This window comes from Delphinapterus leucas, chromosome 10, assembly GCF_059928025.1.
Source record: "Delphinapterus leucas isolate spDelLeu-1000000601 "Yukka" chromosome 10, BTC_Dleu_Yukka2, whole genome shotgun sequence".
Classification (NCBI taxonomy): Eukaryota; Metazoa; Chordata; class Mammalia; order Artiodactyla; family Monodontidae; genus Delphinapterus; species Delphinapterus leucas.
Window position 1 is genome coordinate 61,973,467 of NC_143138.1, and position 19,479 is coordinate 61,992,945.

General features: G+C 38.9%; 1 protein-coding gene across 1 annotated transcript in view; it reads left to right on the forward strand.

The window, feature by feature from the left end:
* The first annotated feature begins 779 nt into the window (after positions 1–779).
* The window catches only part of SCN10A (sodium voltage-gated channel alpha subunit 10), an 81,427-nt gene continuing 62,727 nt past the window's right edge, over positions 780–19,479 (forward strand). The window contains exons 1-3 of the mRNA XM_022563630.2: positions 780–3,501; positions 5,058–5,185; positions 9,126–9,206. Coding sequence (XP_022419338.1) covers positions 3,232–3,501; positions 5,058–5,185; positions 9,126–9,206 — 479 coding nt within the window. The 5' untranslated portion in view covers positions 780–3,231. The remainder of the gene's footprint in view (positions 3,502–5,057; positions 5,186–9,125; positions 9,207–19,479) is intronic.

Genomic DNA, 19,479 nt, shown 5'->3' on the forward strand with positions numbered 1-19,479 from the left:
TGCTTGCTGTTCCACCAGGCATCCAAGTCATGGAAGCAGAACCTGAAGCAGCTTATTATCATGGTTCTACTTTTTGGATAGCCCTCATAACTAGTTTAATCATGTTTGTAGTTACACCCATACCCAACCACTCTCTTTCAACAAATCAAGCGATATAGTCACATCCTTTCCACCCCATGGTACTTACTCATGCTCCCCCTGAATGCCCATGACTAAAACCATTCCCACCCCTAGAATAAGGCTCAGCAGTTCTTAAAACTTCTCTTCCTGCTCTTCTATGACACTGACAGATTTTGTTCTTCTTCTTTCTGGCTATAGCATCTCTGTAATGTTCAACACCTCTTCACCCCCATAGACCTCCAGGTTTCAGCCCTCACTGTTCTTCTTCCACCTTGAAGAACAAATTTTATCCAAATCAGGGTGGATTTTAGGAACACCAGCCTCAAGCTGTTAGTGAACAGAAACCACATTTTTCCCCCAGTAACTTGGAATATGGTCAGTTTCTGCCCACCCTGGTCTCACAATCCAAGTACCAGTGCTTTCTCTTCCCTTTTTCCTAAAACTCAAAACCACTATTCATTTAATAAATATCTGCTGAGTATTTACTAAATGCCAGACACTATGCTATGGCCTGGAGAATCAGTGCTGAACGGGATAAATGTGTTCCCTCACTGAGCTTACAATTTAGTGAGAGAAGTAGAAAAGCAAATGGCAATTACAAATCAGAGGTTTATAGAGAAAACACAGTGAGTTACAGCAGCACAAAATGGGAAGCCTAACAGAGACTTCATATGGGGTCAGAAATGGAGGAGTTATCTGAAAACCAACAGTAAAAGAATGAGAGGGGATTAATCAGGCAAAGCAAGGTGGGGGAGTAATTTCAGGCAAAGGAAATAGAACCTGGAAAGGTCTTAAAATGAAAAAGAATGGGTCAGACTCAAGGAGAAACTAATAAAAATGGTATGCCTCTAAACAGTGCTGGAGAGGTAAGCACACAGTTTGGGTTATCTTGAGGGCTGTGGGGAGCTTTAGAAGGATTTTAAATAAGAATATAATATAACCATATTTGCATTTTAGAAAGATCATTTGGTTACAGTTGGAGAATAGATGAAAAAGGACTAAAGGGGAAGCAAATATACATAGGGGGTCATTGGATGACAGTGATTTAACGACCAGTATGATGGAGAAGCTAAAGAGACATGGAGAGAAGATACTAAGGAGATGGAATCAACAGCACTGGATGTCTTATTGGATGTGGGAATGAAATAGAAAGGACATCATGATGATAGCTAGGTTATGGACAAGCACAGAAATAGGCTATTGGGGGCCATTCACAGAGGGAGAGAGTCTTAGAGGAGAGGCAGGTACTAGAAAGGGTGGAGAGATGGTAATAAGTACAGTTCGGGACATGTTGAGTTTGAGGTACCCAGTAGACATTCAAGTGGAGATGCCAAATTTGGGTCTGATCCCCATGGGCATAATAAGAGCTGGAGATAAAGACTCAGGAGTCATCTGCATATACATGAGAACTGAAGCCATGAGTATGGATGAGATGCTCTCAGGAGGTGGTGTCAGACAGACCTGGGATTGAGAGTACCTGTCCTGCCACTTATTAGCTATGTGATCTTGGGGAAGTTAATTTTGCCACTCTAGTTTCTCATTTATATATTAGAGATAATACCTCATAGGGTACAGTGATGGTTAATATGTTAATGCATGCAAATTGCTTAATCCAGAATCTGGAATATAGTGAATCTCTGTAAATGTTATTATCAGCTATCGATGTTATTATTATTATTATCATTATGCAGAATTTTAAAAAGCATAATTTAGAGCCCCTAGAGTCATAGTCACATATGGGAGAAAGTGAGGAAAAGGAGATTGAGTGTGTCAGAGCAGTTGAGGACAGACTGTGTTTCAAGAAGGAGGAAGTAGTCAAAATAACCAATAACCCCATCAAGATAAGAACTGAGTTCTCCCTGAATTTAGGCAGAAGAAGGTCTCTGCTGCCCTTGCAAGGAGGCATTTTAGTGAGGTAGTGGACACAGATGTTAAGCTGCTAAAACTGAAGAATGACCAGAGACAGTGAGTGGAAATGAGTCCTTTATGAAACTCAGCAGAGAATGGGAGGAGAGAAGAGGGAAGAACTGAATGGGCTATGTACTAAGTAAAAATTTTTAAAGTTGAAGGAGACTTGAGCATCTCTAAAGGCTGATAGGAGGGAACCAGCAGACAAGTCAGGAAAGAGAAATGAGGTAGTGAAGGGATAAGATCCAAAACAGAAGGAAAAGATTGGCCTTAGCCAGAATGAGGAGTGATGTTCTCCCTGTTGTAACAGGAGGAGGGAAGATAGAAGGGTGTAGATTGCAGGTAAGTTGGAGGTTTGGGGGCATGAAGTTGAAGGAACTGTGTTTTCTTCGTGAGGTAGGCAATGTGGTCATTGTCTTACTGGAAGGGGAAATGGGGAATAGCAGTCAGGAAAGACAAACAGTATTTGAAATATCAGACTAGAAGAAACTGCTGCCTAGTGAAACCATATGATTCCTAAGTGACATTGTTGTTCCTCATCACCCCTCAACAGTACAGATTCAGAGAAACCTGAGTTAAACTCATTTAGACTGACCTAGGCTGGGTATTTAGGAGAAGGACAAGGGAGTGGTCAAAATGGTGGACCACAGGATCTGATCTGGATATGGAAAGAAGTGTTAAGCCACGGACAAAGAGAAAGCAGCCTGGGGAGTCCAAATGGAGTTCAGAGAGGGGGAGAAGCATTGAAAATGTCAATAAAAAAAGGTTGTGATCAGAAAGTAGGAGGAGACCCAAGATAAAGTAGATCATGTACCAACGTCTTTGATGAATGCAGGAGAGTGCCTGCTACTCAGTGGTCATAGAAATGAGGAGAGAGGGCAGTATGGCTGGATCTGGTGGGGGGCAGGGGGTACAAAAATGATGAAGGAACAAAGACTAGAAGCTCATGGACAGCATAGATACCACCCTGAGGTATGTGGAGTAAGATGAACTGACCAGCCTCCCTCGAGAATGCTGCAGGGCAGTGGGGTCCTGGGGGAGCTCGGTGTGAGTTAAGAAAGGAACTGAAGAGGTGGGGGGTCGGGGGGGAAGAGTTCTAGCAAGCAAGGTGGGAGGGAGAGAGCCAGTGGGCAGGCTGTTACTTCTCTGTGGTTATGTCCACTCTCATAAGAGTATAAATTCTTCCTGAAGAAGAATGAGAAGATGGAATTCCCCTCTGAGTCTCTGGAAACTACCAACTTCCATCGATTCACCCCAGAGTCTCTGGTGGAGATTGAAAAACGAATTGCTGCTAAGCAGGAGGCAAAGAAAGCCAAAGAGAAGTCCAAGAAACAGAAGGACCAGGAAGAGAAGACTCGGCCCCAGCTTGACTTGAAAGCGTGTAACCAGCTGCCCAAGTTCTATGGCGAGCTCCCAGCAGAGCTGGTCGGGGAGCCACTGGAGGATCTGGACCCCTTCTACAGCACACACCGGGTAAGGGCTACTGGCCGGAATGGCCATTCTCAGCTCTGGGAGAGGAAACCTCTGTCCCACCCAGCCCAGGATTCCTCCTGCACCGTGGGTGATGTGGCTGTCAGCTGGACTCAGTTAGTGAAAAATATATCTAATTCACCTCCTCAATACTCTCTTTGAATCTCTATGGTGTTCACGGTGGAGGTTAATTAAATCCAAATCCTCAAAAGCAGTGACAACTGCTGTGGAGTTTTCAGAGGAAGTTGGCTATTCCCTTGGATGAGTTCTGGCCTCAGATCTCCAGAGGTGTTGGCTTTCTATGCAAGTGGGGAGCAGAGATCTTGAGGCTGGGGGGAGGGTAGAATAGGGAAGGGGAACCGAAATCAGGATGATTTAAACCAGTGGTCCTCAAGTATGATCTCAAAACCCCTGGGGTTCCCAAAACCCTTTTAGTGGGTTCAGGAGTTCAAAACTATTTCTTAGTAATACTTAGATGTCATTTGTCTTTTTTACTCACATTCTTTTGTGAACATACAATAGTTAACATAGAGGCTATTGATGGAGGATCACATCTGTCTAACAGCTACTGGAATGTATGCTTGTATACTCCTGTGTTTTAAAAGGTCCTATCTTTTTAAATTTCTAATATTATATATATATATATATATACACACACACATGTACAAACATATATATACACACATATATATACATACACACACATGGTATAAGCAAAAAGGTATAAACATTAACAAGAGATCATTAAGGTCCTCAGTAATTTTCAAGAGTACAAAAGGGTCCTAAAATCAAAGTTTGAGAACCACCAGTTTAAACAGTTTCATGACAATTACCCTGTTTGTATTTTATCTTGGATGTTCTATACAGCTGAAAAAGTGGTGTGTGCATGTTTGGGGGTTGGGAGGGGCAGGAATCAGCCATCTCAAATATGGTTTGTAGAGAAAATAAAAAAGGCCTGAAATGACTTTCTCCTCTCACCTGCCGAGAGCTGTTATCCCCCAAAATGCTCAGAGGAGGGAACCAGTAGAGGGTTTAAAAGGGGAGACCTAGGAGGTGGAGAACAGAAGGACCATCACAGACCAGGGATGATCCACTAATCAGAAGAGGAATTAAATGCAACCAGAACTTCACCCCCCTGCTGCCAGAATCCTCTCCCTGGGCATGATGCATCTCACCAACCCTGGGTCAGCTGCCTGTTCACTGGGCAATCTCAGAGGCCCATCTTGATGCACAGTCAGCCGCAGGGCCTGGGGTCTTGCTAGAAGGGTGAGGATATGGCTTTTAGCCCCTGATCCTCCCTTACTCTCTGCCCCTCCATTTGCCTCTCATTGACCCGTGGTTCCCAGAGCCCTACTTGCTCCCGAGCCTGAGATGATCTCACTTATGCTCAAACCCATGGCTGGAGGAGGATGCATGTTTCTCACTGGAGATCCACCCTCTGTTGTGGTTTTTTTTTTTTTTTTTTTTTACATCTTTATTGGATTATAATTGCTTTACAATGTTGTGTTAGTTTCTGCTGTACACAAAGTGAATCAGCTTTATGTTGTGTTTTGTTTTAGACATTTATGGTGCTGAACAAAGGGAGGACCATTTCCCGGTTTAGTGCCACTCGGGCCCTGTGGTTATTCAGTCCTTTCAACCTGATCAGAAGAACAGCCATCAAAGTGTCTGTCCACTCATATCCTTTGCACAGTTGCTCCTTCCACATGTTAGAATCAAGCGGTGCCCACTGTGTCACGTACCTTCTTTGGGGGTTAACAATAGAGCCTTCCTCCAACTGAATCCTAAAACAATGAGATCATCAAATTGAAAAAAAAAGTTTGTGTTTTTAGTGTGTTCAACACCCAAAAGCAGTCCCAAGACAGAGGAGGTGTTCATGCAACCCACACCTGGTCTGGGATTCAACTAGACCAGTCTGGACACATGTGTGGATGCACAAGTTGAAAAGGGGAGATTGCTGATACACCCAGGTACATTCTCATCATATGTGGCCTGTTCTTCCCACAACATAATAACCAGTAAGAGGGTCCCTAGGCTTCTTTGGGCAGATATGATAGGTGTGGGTTGATATTCTGTGTCCTAGCCATGCTGGAGAGTGATTGTTTATTTGGCAAAAAATCAACTCTTGAGAAGGCAAATAGAACAGACTGCAACGGGCAGAGCGAAGATTGTCTAAATGGGACCCCACTGGTCATGGGGTACTGCCTACAGCACGTTACCCCCAAACTACTGGCAGGTTAAAAATGTCAGTAGTCTGAGGTTCATGCCGTTGAGGAACGTAGTAATGGTTAGAAATACGTTGGTCAAATGTCTGTATTAAATTAATTGCTTTATGTAGCTTCAGAAGCTGCCTCGAACTTTTCTCTTCTTTTTTTTTTTTTTTTCAAGACAAGCCAAACTAGGACAAACAAGAGACTTTGGCTTGGTTTCCAAGGATCTTCCCTAGCGACTGGCCAAATTGGAAGTTCCTAATAACAAATTCAGCCTTGGTTTCTCGGAGGTTGATTTGCAAGACCAGCCTTGCCTCGGCTGCCTGTCAGATGGTAGCCAGCCTCTTAGCGGGTGTCTAGTAGAAGGGCTCTCGCCTCGCACTCTGGGGTAGATTGTTGGATTGCTGGACAGCACTTAGTGACCTGGTAGCTCACTACATTACATTTTCCCTTTACATGTTTTACCTTTATGGCCAACCAGTGGGAATCATATTTTCTTAATTCAATCTCGGCTTTCCTAATGCTGTAGAAGAGTATTTAATAATAATAATAGGGGCTTCCCTGGTGGTGCAGTGGTTGAGAGTCCACCTGCCGATGCAGGGAACACAGGTTCGTGCCCTGGTCCAGGAAGATCCCACATGCCGCGGAGCGGCTGGCCCCGTGGGCCATGGCCACTGAGCCTGCGCGTCCGGAGCCTGTGCTCCACAATGGGAGAGGCCACAACAGTGAGAGGCCCGCGTACTGCAAAAAAAAAAAAAGGCTCCTATTTGCTAAATACCTCCTAAGCATCAACACTGTCATAGGTACAGAAACCCTTGAAGAAGGGATTAGCACCTCCATCTTACATGTTACTGTTACTCAGAGGCATGAAATTAATTGCCCAAGGTCACACAACTAGTTAAAAGGTCCAGCCTGTGTCCTGCTTAGGGCAGTATCAGCAATAAGGAAGTAGGCAGTTAATGGAAATGAATTAGGGTAATTTTTTCTCTAAGTATGTCATCTCTACATAGTTTTTTTTTTAATATACAACTACATAAAAATTACAAATAAAGAAAAACAGCAAATATACAAACTCCTTTTCATCCATCCTGGTTGAATTACATCTAGTTAAGTAAGAAACAACTAATTAGAAATAAAACCCCTTTAAAGAACCAAGTAACCAGTAAATATTCCTTTTATCTTGAGATTTGATGAATAAATAATTGCTGGGTGGAGTCACAGCTGGACAGAAAAGCTGTTAAGGGTCTCCTTCTCACAAAAGTCTGAATTTATATATTTAAATCTCATGAACTTTGTAGCTCCAGCCCCCCACATATTATTCAAGGTATGGAATTCTCAATCTCCTATTATTAATATTTCACCAAAATTATAATTCTAATCAAATTTGCTCTGAATGTTTTCACAAGTAATATTATCAGAATATATCATAATTCTTTAAAGGTTTGTGGAGTTGGGGATATGATTTTAATTTAATCCTTGGGTTAACATTTCCCCCCAACCTGAACACATTTCTTAATTTAATTGCAAGTCAACAGGAAAATGTGGTTTAATTAGTAGAATTTCCCTTTTCAAAATAGATGGGTTCCTAAGTAACTGTAAAACAGGGCACATTAAAGAAAACTAAAATAGATTTAGATACTTCTGCTCAAATTGAAATTATGAAAGATGAGTGGTTCACTCTGTAGGTCAAGCTTATATCTTCAGGCGTTTTCTTTAGGAAGTAATTGTTAGGAATTCAGAAAAATGTCCAATGGGGGAAATCTATCTTTGGACTTCGCCACCAACATTTCTGCCCCATCTATTTACCCTCTTCCACTCACCTTACTTTTCAGTGTCTCTATCCCCTTCTTGTAATGAATCTGCCCCCAACCTCTCCTTTAAGATTCTCCCCTCTTGCTATTCAGAGTTCTCCTCAACAGCCTAATCCTGTTTGGAATCTTCTCCTTGAGCTGGCATTTTACTCCCCTGTGCCTGCCTCCATTCCTAACCAGAGGTCCATTTCCTCAGTGTGCCTGATCTCAGCTAAATTGGAAAAACAATCTGACGAACCTGATTGCCATGAAAGCATGTAGCCCTCCCCTTATCTCTAACTTCCTAGGAGTATAGAAGTCCCCCCTTATCCATGGGAGATACATTCCAAGACCCCCAGTGGATGCCTGAAACCACAGACAGTACTGAACCCTATATGTTTTTCCCTATACATACCTACCTATGAAAAAATTTGATTTATAAATTAAGCAAGAGATTAAATTAGGTATGAGATTAACAACAACAATAAAAAAATAGAGCAATTATAACAAAATACTGTAATGAAAGTTAGGTGAATGTGGCCTCTCTTTTTTTTTTTTTTTTTTTTTTTTTTTTTGTGGTACACGGGCCTCTCACTGTTGTGGCCTCTCCCGTTGCGGAGCACAGGCTCCGGATGCGCAGGCTCAGCGGCCATGGCTCACGGACCTAGCGGCTCCGCGGCATGTGGGATCTTCCCGGACCGGGACATGAACCCGTGTCCCCTGCATCGGCAGGCAGACTCTTAACCACTGCGCCACCAGGGAAGCCCTGGTCTCTCTCTTTATTGTACTGTATTCACTCTTCTTCTTCTTGTGATGATGTGACATGATAAAATGCCCACGTGATGAGATGAAGAGGCGAATGATGTAGCCATTGTGACAGGACATTAGGCTACTATTGACCTCCTGATGATAAGTCAGAGGGAGGAGCATGTGCTTTGGGTGACCCCAGATCATGGAGCCATGATGACGTCGATGGTTGGGTGTCAGAAGCAAACAATGTTGATGGTTGGGGATCCCTCGTGGGAGGGAGTGGGAAGGCTGAAATGTCATCACATTAACTCAGAATGGTGGATAATTTAAAGCTTATTTTCAGACCACCATTGACCACAGGTAACTGAAACTGCAGAAAATGAAACCATGGATAAGGGAGGCGCTACTGCATTCTCCTTGTCTTTTAGGAAAAAAGAGACATTTGCAGGATGAAATTTCAGGCCATATTGTATAGTAAAATACAGGTGTCAGGGCAGAAGGACATTTTGGAAAAGGGATTCTGTTTATTTTCATCTTGCTCAGCGTTCTATTTTCAGACAATCTGAGTCCACATCTCAGCACCATGGTTGACTAGCTATATGACCTTGGAAAAATATTTAAGCTTTGTCAGCCTGTTTGCTTAGCTCCAAAGTGTAGGTAATAATATCCACCTGTAGGTTAGTTGTATTAGAAATAATGTGGACGAAGTATTCAGCTGAGGGTAGGCACTCAGTGTCAGCTGTTATTATGTGACAAGAACATAAAGTTGATCCTAGCTAAAGAGTTATGGATTTAATCAATTCAGCATCAAGGCGATCAAAAGTGACCTCAGGAAAACATGGTGACTCTCAGCTTTTCCTTAACACAGGCCTCTCAGGTGGTTCAGTTTATTTATAACCATCACTATTTTGGTCAATTGTGTGGGCATGACCCAAACCGAACTTCCAGAGAGAATGGAGTGAGTAGATTTGCTGTCATTCTTGTGCCTTTCCTTTCTGTCCTCTCCTTCTGTTCCTTCACTGGGTGACTTTTTTCTCTTATTCATCCTGCTGGGTCTCATTTGGGTAATGTGGAATCCTATTGCCTATCTGACTTTGCAATGCTTAGATATCTTCTCTGTGGACTTTGTTTCATAAACACACATATGATATTCAGCTTCAAAGAGCTATAGATGAGTGGTTCTCAACCTTGGCTGCCCATTGGAATCCCCTGGGGAGATTTAAAAAATATTAATGCCTGGGTCCCAGCCCCAGAGGGTCTGATTTCACTAGTCTGGGGTGGCCAGGGCAGATGAACCCCCTGCCTCCCCCCTCTCACCTGTTAGGTGCACACCTGAATGCAGTTGAGGGAAGTCCTACTCAGAAAGAGAAAGAGATGCAGAACCAAGAACAAATGGTTCTTGAACATATTCAGAAAATAACCCATGAATGAAGCTGTTGGCTTGTGTACCTCAAAGTGACCATAAAATTCCTGAGATTATTCTATCTCCCTGGGTTAATAATAGAATCTCTGTAGTTTCAGACTGTGAGGCCTTTCCAAAAACATTCTTCACCAAACCATCTGGGACGGTTGCCCCCGGCCCAGCTCAAGCAGGGCATATTTTTGGTATAATAACAGGAGCTTTGTAGAGCTTTCTCTTTTTCCAACTTTGTAATTTTTGTCTTTTGCTGACTGTAAATTAATACATGCCACAATAGAAAATATGTTCTATTTCTATTAATAAAGAAGAAAAATAAAGTGGTCATATTAATTGATGCTGAAAATTCATTTGATAAAGTTTGATATCTGTTTATGATTAAAAACTCTTAGAAAAGTAGAAGTAGAAGGGAACTGCTGTACTCTGATAAAGGGTAACCACTTTAAAGAAAGGAGTAAACATCATACTTAATTGTGAACCACAGCAAGCTTTCTCTTTGACATCAGAAGGAAAAAAAGCAAAGATCTCTGTTACACCAGTTGTATTCAGCTTTGTAAAGGAGATCCTAGCCAGTGTAGTAAAGCAAGGAAGAGAAATAAAAGGTATAAGAATAAGAAAAGAAATATGTATAAAATAGATAACTAATAAGAACCCACTGTATAAAAAAATAAAATTCAAAGAAAAAAATAAGAAGTACCAAAGATGCCATGATTTATGGATAATATAATTATGTACATAAAATAGCCAATGTAATCTAGAGGTAAACTATTAGAATTAATAAGAGAGTATAGAAAAGTAGCTAGGTACAAATTAATATACATAAATCAATTGTATATATATACTAGCAACAAACAGAAAATAAAATAGTTTTTAAGAATACCATTTACACTGGCAGTTAAAAATATCAAGTTTCTAGAGATAAGACTATCAAAGTATGAGTAAAATCCCTAAAAAGAAAATTATAAAAATATTAATATTACAGAAACCCCCAAAATGGAGAGATATATTGTATTCTTAGATTCAAAGTCACAATATTGTAAGGCTCCCCAAAATGACTAATAAATTTAACGTGATTCCAGTGAAAATCCCAACAGGCTTTTTGTGTGTGTGTGTGTGGTACGCGGGCCTCTCCCGTTGCGGAGCACAGTCTCCGGACGCGCAGGCTCGGCGGCCATGGCTCATGGGCCCAGCCGCTCCACGGCATGTGGGATCTTCCCGGACCGGGGCACGAACCCGTGTCCCCTGCATCGGCAGGCAGACTCTCAACCACTGCGCCACCAGTGAAGCTCCCAACAGGCTTTTTTTAATATAACTTGACAAACTGACTCTAAGATTTATATGAAAATGCAAAGAGCCAATTATAGCCAAGACACTTTTGAGACAGAAAAACAAGGTAGGAGAAAATAATGTGCTCTACTGGATATCAAGATTTACTATAATCTCTAATGATTGAAACAGTATGCCATTGGTGTAAGATTAGTCAGACCAGTGGAACAGAATAGTTGGCCCATAACCAGGCCAATGCACATACAAACCTTGAATTGCTGACAAAAGTGGCACTGCAAAACAGCAGGGAAAGGGCAGTGTTCAGTAAATGATGCTGAAGAATTAGGAATCCCAACAGAAAAATTACATTAAACATCCAATTTTACACCAAACACAAAAATCAGTTCTAGGTGGATTAAGATCTAAATTTCTTTCTGAAAGACAAAGACATCAAGCTTTTTGAAGGTTTAAAAAAAAAAAACAACTGGGCGTCCCTGGGGTGCAGTGGTTGAGAGTACGCCTGCCGATGCAGGGGACACAGGTTCGTGCCCCGGTCTGGGAAGATCCCACATATCGCGGAGTGGCTGGACCCGTGAGCCATGGCCACTGAGCCTGCGCGTCCGGAGACTTGTGCTCCGCAACGGGAGAGGCCACAGCAGTGAGAGGCCCACATACCGAAAAAAAAACCAAAAAAACTAAAAAAACAACAAAAACCACAGAGAAGTCTCATGACCTCAGGTTAGGGAAAGATTTATTACATATGGTATAAGAAGCACTAACCGCAGAGGAAAACACTGATACATTTTAGGATGTTAAAATTAAGAATTTCTGTTCATCAGAAGACAACTTTATGAGAGTGAAAAAGTAAGCCTACTGAGTAGAAGACATTTGCAACACATATACCTCAAAAGTGTGTACATCCAGAATAATGAGCCCCTACAAATTGATTAGAAATGTGTCAGAGCAACCAACTGGAAAATGAGCAAAAAATTAAATAGATATTTCATAAAAGTAGAAATCCAAATAGTCAATAAACATATGAAAATATTCTTAACTTTTTTCTTAATCAAGGAGATGTGAATAAAATCACATTGAGACATTACTATACCCTCATCAGATGAGGAAAATTCTAAATTGTGACAGTACCAAATATTGAGAAAGATATGGAGCAACAGAAACTCATATCTTGCTGGTGGGGATGTAAATTTGTACAACCTCTTTGGAAAGCAGTGAATATTATCAAATAAAGGTGAAAACACACATACACTGTGATCTTTTAATTATACTGTTAGGTACATACACTCAACAGAAATATGTACTTATGGGCACCAGGATACAGCTGCAAAAAGTTCATGAACATTCCACATAAAAGTCAAAAATTGGAAACAACCAAAATGTCCATACATTTTTGAGTATATTAAGTATCTGTTATATTCTTAAAGGGGGATAATGTATAGCAATGAATATGAATAAACTATACCTCCACACAACACCAAGAATGAGTCTTAGGAACATAATATTGAACAAAAAAAGCCAGACACAAAAGATTACAAAAATATAATTCCATTTATATGAAAATTCAAAAACAAGCAAAACTTAACTATTTTGTTTAGGAATGCATACTCAGGAGGTAAAAATATAAATAAAAAAGGCAAGAAAAAAATATCAAAAATTAGGATAGTAGTAACCTCTAGGGCAGGAGGTTATGGGTGTTCAAATTGTTCCATTTTGTGACATGACTAGTTGTCACACAGCTGCTCTGGACTGAATAATGTCCCCCCAAGTTCATGTGTTGAAGCCCTAATTGCCCCCCATGTGACTGTACAGGAGAAGGGGCCTTTAAGGAAGCGATAAAGGTTAAATAAGGTCATAAGGGCAGAGCTGTGACCCAGTAGACCTGATACCTTTATAAGAGAGGAGTGGACACCAGAACTCTCTCTCTACCATGTGAGGACACAGCCAGAAATAGCCATTAGCAAGCCAGGAAGAGGGCTCTCACCAGAACCTGACCACACTGGCACCAGCCCCTACAACTGTGAGAAAGTAAATATTTGTTGTTTAACTACTCAATCTGTGGTATTTTGTTATGGCAGCCTAAGCTGACTAATACACAAGCATTCATTTTACAACTAATTTTTGTTTCATGTGCATTTTCATTATGTATGTTACATATCATAATGAAAAGCTTCAAAACAAAATAAATTTAAAATAAATGGCCATTGCATTAAATACAGAATACTGAAAAATATGTCAGAAGACAGTAACTATGTAGATAAATTGTTGTTAGAATTGTAGTTTATTACCTCTCTCTCTCTCTCTCTCTCTCTCTCTATATATATATATATATACACACACACACATATATATACTAAGATGATATAGCATGTAAAATTTCTATCCTTTTAAACTTCTAATGCAAAGCATTTTCTATCAAAAGTAAGAGTTATTTGGGGATTCTGGTTAAATATGGAAAATAGCATGAATATGTTTTACCCCGACCCTCTCAAAATGCCAATGAAATGACAGCATGGGAATAAGAACAGTATAAATATACAAGAACAAAGAGAAGTAGAAAGGAAAGCACAGAGCACAAAAGATGTCAAAACAATCTCAGAAGACCGAAAGTGGGTGGAGGACGGTAAATGACTCAGCAGACGAGGGCTTGTTAAATGACAGTGCCTGCAGAGGGGGATAAAAATGAGGATCAAGTCATTTTACCCCCTAAAACTCCAGAGGCCCTGAAAATGTTGACATGGTACAAATAGCAAAAACTGGGACTAGAAAGAGGGAAGAACATGGGAGCAGAGGATGTTCACTTATTGTCACTTCTGTAGTAGCAAGAAATTAAAGAGCATTCTTTAAAGTTGATACATCAAGAAATGAAGAATAATTACATTTAACAGTACAAAGGTAAGCAGGAAAAAGATATTATTAATACAGTCCGATGATGGATAAAACAGAGGGAAAAGGAAAGAGAATTAATGGAAATCAGAGATATTATTTAAAGAGATAGCATAGTAAAGGCAATGTATTACATAGTTTTGATTATAAATGTATATTTTAAGGCAACTACCAGAACTAAAATAGAAACTCTTCTAAATTCAGAATCATACAGAAAAAAGTAAAGCAAATAAAAAATATCAGACAATGAAATATTTTAAAAACTATTAAAAACATAACACAAGGACTTCCCTGGTGGCACAGTGGTTAAGAATATGCCTGCCAATGCAGGAGACACAGGTTCGAACCCTCATCTGGGAAGATCCCACATGACACGGAGCAACTATAAGCTTGTGCGCCACAACTACTGAGCCTGCGCTCTAGAACCCGTGAGCCACAATTACTGAAGCCCACTCGCCTAGAGCCCTTGCTCCGCAACAAAAGAAGCCACCACAATGAGAAGCCCTTGCACCGCAACGAAGAGTAGCTCCCACTCGCCACAACTAGAGAAAGCCTGCACGCAGCAATGAAGACCCAATGAAGCCAAAAATAAATAAATAAAAAACATAACGCAAAGTAATATAAACAAAGATCAAATAAATCTATCATGTCAATAAATATAAATGGATTTTACTCACCTGTTTAAAAAAAAAGTCATGTTATATAGCAAAGCAGTATTGAACTCTATGTTGACTAAAAAATATACCACTCAAAGTGATACAGAAAGGTCAAAATTAAAGAATGGGCAAAGATATAGGCAAAGGCAAACAGAGCAGGAGGCATGATCTTAACATCAGAGAAGGTAGAATTTAGGCCAAAAATTATTAAACAGGACAAAAATGACACTTTGTAATGCTAAATAATCCATAAACAGTAATGTATATATTTGCAACAAATAATGTGGCAACAATGTTTATAAACCAAAAATTATATACAAGAATAAAATAGACAAAAATAGACAAGAATATTGTAGGGATAGGGAAGTGTAATTAATTTCTTTCAGCCCTATGACAGATCAAATGTATAAAACAGTATGTAAAGATACAGATAACTGGAGTAACAGAATAAGATAGATCTAATTAATATCTTTCAAACTATATTCCCTGAAAAATAACTATACAAATTGACCGATATTAAACAACAAAACCTTAACAAGATCCAAAGAGTAAAATAATAAAGAAAATATTCTCTGATCACACTACAATAAAATGAGAAAATAATAACAAAATTAGAAAAAAAAAGAGACCTTTCCACTTGATAATTTTTAAAACCTCTTTTAGAGAACTCTTAGATGGAAAAAAAAAAAACCAAACTAAAATTATAAAATTTCTAGGGAAGAAAAAAATTTTTAAAAACACTATGTATGTATGTATCCATTTCATATATATTTTACTGCTATCTAACATTCCATAATATATTCTCCTGTATTTCCTTCTAAAAGTCATATTTCTTTCTACATTTAGATAATTCATCCTCCCAGACTTTTGAGTGTATGTGTATGATATGTGATAGGCTTCTCATATTTTTCCATAAAGATTATTCTAACACCAATTTTAATAGATTATCATTTCTCTAGTGATTCCTTCTACTACCTCTGTCATGCACCAGATTCCCATGCATACTCAAGTCTGTTTTCCTAGTAAGCTATTTGTCACTCCTGAGTCAACACCATACAATCTAAAAGCTTTATAATAAGATTTGACCTGGTTGATCATAGCACCCCTCCTTATTTGTCTTCTTTAAAATTATCTTGGTTCTTCCTGTTTCTTTACTTTTCCATATCAATTTAAGGGTCAGATTTTCAAGTTCTTGTCTTACAACTCTGTTGAAACTTTGATTGTAAATGCATTGAATTTATCTATTACCACAGGAAGAACTGCCACAATGACATATATAATTGTATCTCCTAATATATATATGCCTTCTTTTATATTCCTCCATAACATTTGACATCTTCTATAAAGTTCTTACATATCCTATCTCTAGGTACATTATATATCATTTTGCTTGCCCTTTTGAATATTTATTTTTATTGATAAAATAAATTAATGTTATTAAATTTCTGTACATTGGTTTTGCATTCAGCAACCTTGCAGAACTCTTTAACAATTCGTACTTAAACAAGTATATCATCTGCAAATAATGATGAACTTGTTTCTTCCTTTATGATTCTTATACCACTTGTTTATTTTTCCTGTTTTATTGAACTGGCCAGGGCTTTCATCACAATGCTGAATTGAAGCTATAATAGTGAGCATATTTCTTTTGTTCTTGATTCTAAATAATATGCATGTAGTATTTCACTATTATCATGATAATTATGGGATTCTCATAATTACTCCTTATCAAGTTATGGGAATTTCTTTTCACTTCTGGTTTAAGAGTTTCATTTTGAATGAGTGTTGGTTTCTATCAATATTTCTGTATTTATTAAGATTATCAAATAGTCTTTTATCTGTTAATATTGTAGTTTACATTAATAAATTTGCTAATCTCTTTTAATGGTTCTAGCTTAATCAATGCTAGATTCAGTTTGCCAGCACTTCATTTGACCTATCTTGGTGAATGAGGCTGACTTATAATCTTCTCTCATAAACTGTCCCTTTGGGTTGCTTTTCCATCTCTCTGCCTCACTGTCTTCTTTCTCTCTTGTCCCTGAGAACTCCAAATTCTCACTCTGTTCTGCAGAGCAATTCAGCTCTCTATCCCCTGCAGCATTTCTCAATAAGTAATAGAAGGATCTCTACTGGTCACTAGAAGTCTCTCAGTAGCCCCTAAAAAATGTGACAGATTCAGAAGAAAAAGCAATGCAATCATTTTATGCACAGATAATTTAAAAACCTGAAATGTAAGATTATTTGTAATTTACATAGAATTTCTGACTTTTCGTGTTCTTTAGAGCAGTGTATGAACTTCAAGGACTGACAGTTCATACTGGTTAACATGGAATTAATCATGGGTACTTTATCTTAACTAATGTATTTTATTGTCCTATGATATTACATTTACATTTGTTAAACTTGCATTTCTCATCTTTACCACTACATAATATTACAGTTCAGAAAATGAACCATCATTTCAAAAGTGGTTTGCAGAAATATAACAATAGTGATGAAAATAGAAAAATAAATCCTGTAAGTAATGAATGGACTCTGTCACAGACATAAAGCTTGAATCTGTATGTCATGAGACAAGTGGACAATGGTTGTGGATAATCTCACAAAAGCTGATAAAAAATAAATAAAAAAGGGAGCATGACAATGAATAATGATAATTAAATTTTATTGGATCAATGAGCCTTTTGTTCTAGTATCTAAGTTATTATCTCAACATTTTATCAAGTAATAATAGAAAGCTACCAAAACTTCCATATTATTTTCTAATAAAGTTTATCAACCTCACTTTTAAACCAACTGACTGTCTCTAGTACAAATATAAAATAAGGATTTCCAGTACAAAATTGTCAAAATTTGATGTTAAAAGTTGAAAGACATGAAAACTATAGAGTCATCATTTGCCCTCATAGCAAAAACAAGCACAATTATACCCTTGCCAGTAAGATATGAAACCAGCTTCAAAATCAATGGCAAATATTGTAGTTGGAAAAAAAGCGAGAAATAATCGATAGAATTCCTTCATCAGAAATATTGGATTTCTTATAATGTGACTGGCATTTAAAAATCAATGACTCTTATGTATATAAACAAGCAGACATTGTACTTTATAGTTGAATAAAATTGTGAATAAATCAGTTGTCAGTACAGTTTCACCATATATGTGAGAGAGAAGTGATCAATGACTTTTTGTCCTATTTATCATGAAGCTGATTTTAAAAGATGAGATTTCTGGTTTAATTAAAGATTAGTTTGTAAACTATGAAACAGAGTTAAAAAGGGATGTTAGCTTCTACACCAATGTTCATAGCAGTATTATTCACTGTAGTCAAAAGGTTGTTTCCAAATGTCCCATCAACAGCTAAATGGATAAATGTCCATCAACAGATAAATGGATAAATAAAATGTGGTAGGTGCATACAACAGAATATTCAGCTTGAGAAATGAATGAGATTCTGATATATGCCACAACATGTATGAACCTTTAAAATATTATGCTAAGTAAAGTTAGTCAGACAAAAAAAGGACTAATATTGTATGATTCCACTTATGTGAGGTACCTAGAATAGGCAAATTTATGGAGACAGAAAGTAGAACAGAGGTTGCCAGGGAGCAGGGGAGGGAGGAATGGGGAGTAGTTGTTTAATGAGTACAGAGTTTCTGTTTGGGATGATGAAAAAGTTCTGGAGATGGATAGTGGTTATGGTTGCACAATTTTGTGAATGCACTTATTGCCACTGAATTGTATACTTAAAAGTGGGTAAAGTAGTAAATTTTATATGTATTTTACTACAATTAAAAAGAAAAGATAGGGCTTCCCTGGTGGCGCAGTGGTTGAGAGTCTGCCTGCCGATGCAGGGGACACGGGTTCATGCCCCGGTCTGGGAAGATACCACATGCCGTGGAGCGGCTAGGCCCGTGAGCCATGGCCACTGAGCCTGCGCGTCCGGAGCCTGTGCTCCACAGCGGGAGAGGCCACAACAGTGAGAGGCCCGCGTACCGCAAAAAAAAAAAAAAAAAGAAAGAAAAGAAAAGATAGCTGAATTGATATTGAAGAAGCTCCAGCTAGATGGTCAGCAAGGAAGGGCATCGCTATACCAATGGAAGATGTTGCTTCCAATGTGGTATGTACATTATTTGTGAAAGTAGTGAGGGTCCATAGCATACTTCCAGCCCTGATTCGCTGTTGAGGGACATCATGGAAGTTGTGATTACAAACTGATTGTGACCACTTAGTATATGTTTCTTCAGCCTACAGGGCTGAAACAAGTGAGTACAGGATGCTTTTCTACACTGAATTGCTCTGGCTGGCAAGCAAGAAAAGGTTTGCAGTGTTTTCCAGCAAGATATTAAATCTTTTAAAATGACTATTTCTGTGAATACACACGGCATGTCTCAGGAGTACATTTAGGATTTTGAATAGTCTGGATCTTTGACTTCAGGGTCTAAATATCAGAATTTTTAAATGATTAGACATCATGACTTCTTAAAACTTAACAGTGGTGCAAATGGCTCAGTGGCTGAGAGTTTGACTTTTCCCCAGTACCAATGCTTTTCTTCATTCATCAGGAAAAACACTTAAGATATGTCTTTGCATATTAAAAATCACATCCAAATGCTACAACTGAACATGCAGAAATACCTTGTGAGCCAAATGTCACCAGAGAGAGGATGTGACTCCATCAGCTGCTGTCTCCCAAACCGAGAACTTTAACCTTCTAGCTTTCAGTGGCACTAAGCTGGGACACTTGTCCTCTGGTGAAACACTGAAAATAGCCTTTGGAGAGAACTCTCTCCATAATTTCTGGATCTGCATTTGACCTAAAAGGCCAAAATATCTGTCAAAGCTTCCCAACAACCTATAATTCTGAGTAAGATTTTCTAATTTAGAAAACATAAAGAGTGGGGGGAAACCCGACAAGCTATGGCAGCTGACAGCTCAGGTTGCTACCCAGGCAGATATAGATTTCTTTGTGAATGATTTCAAACACTAT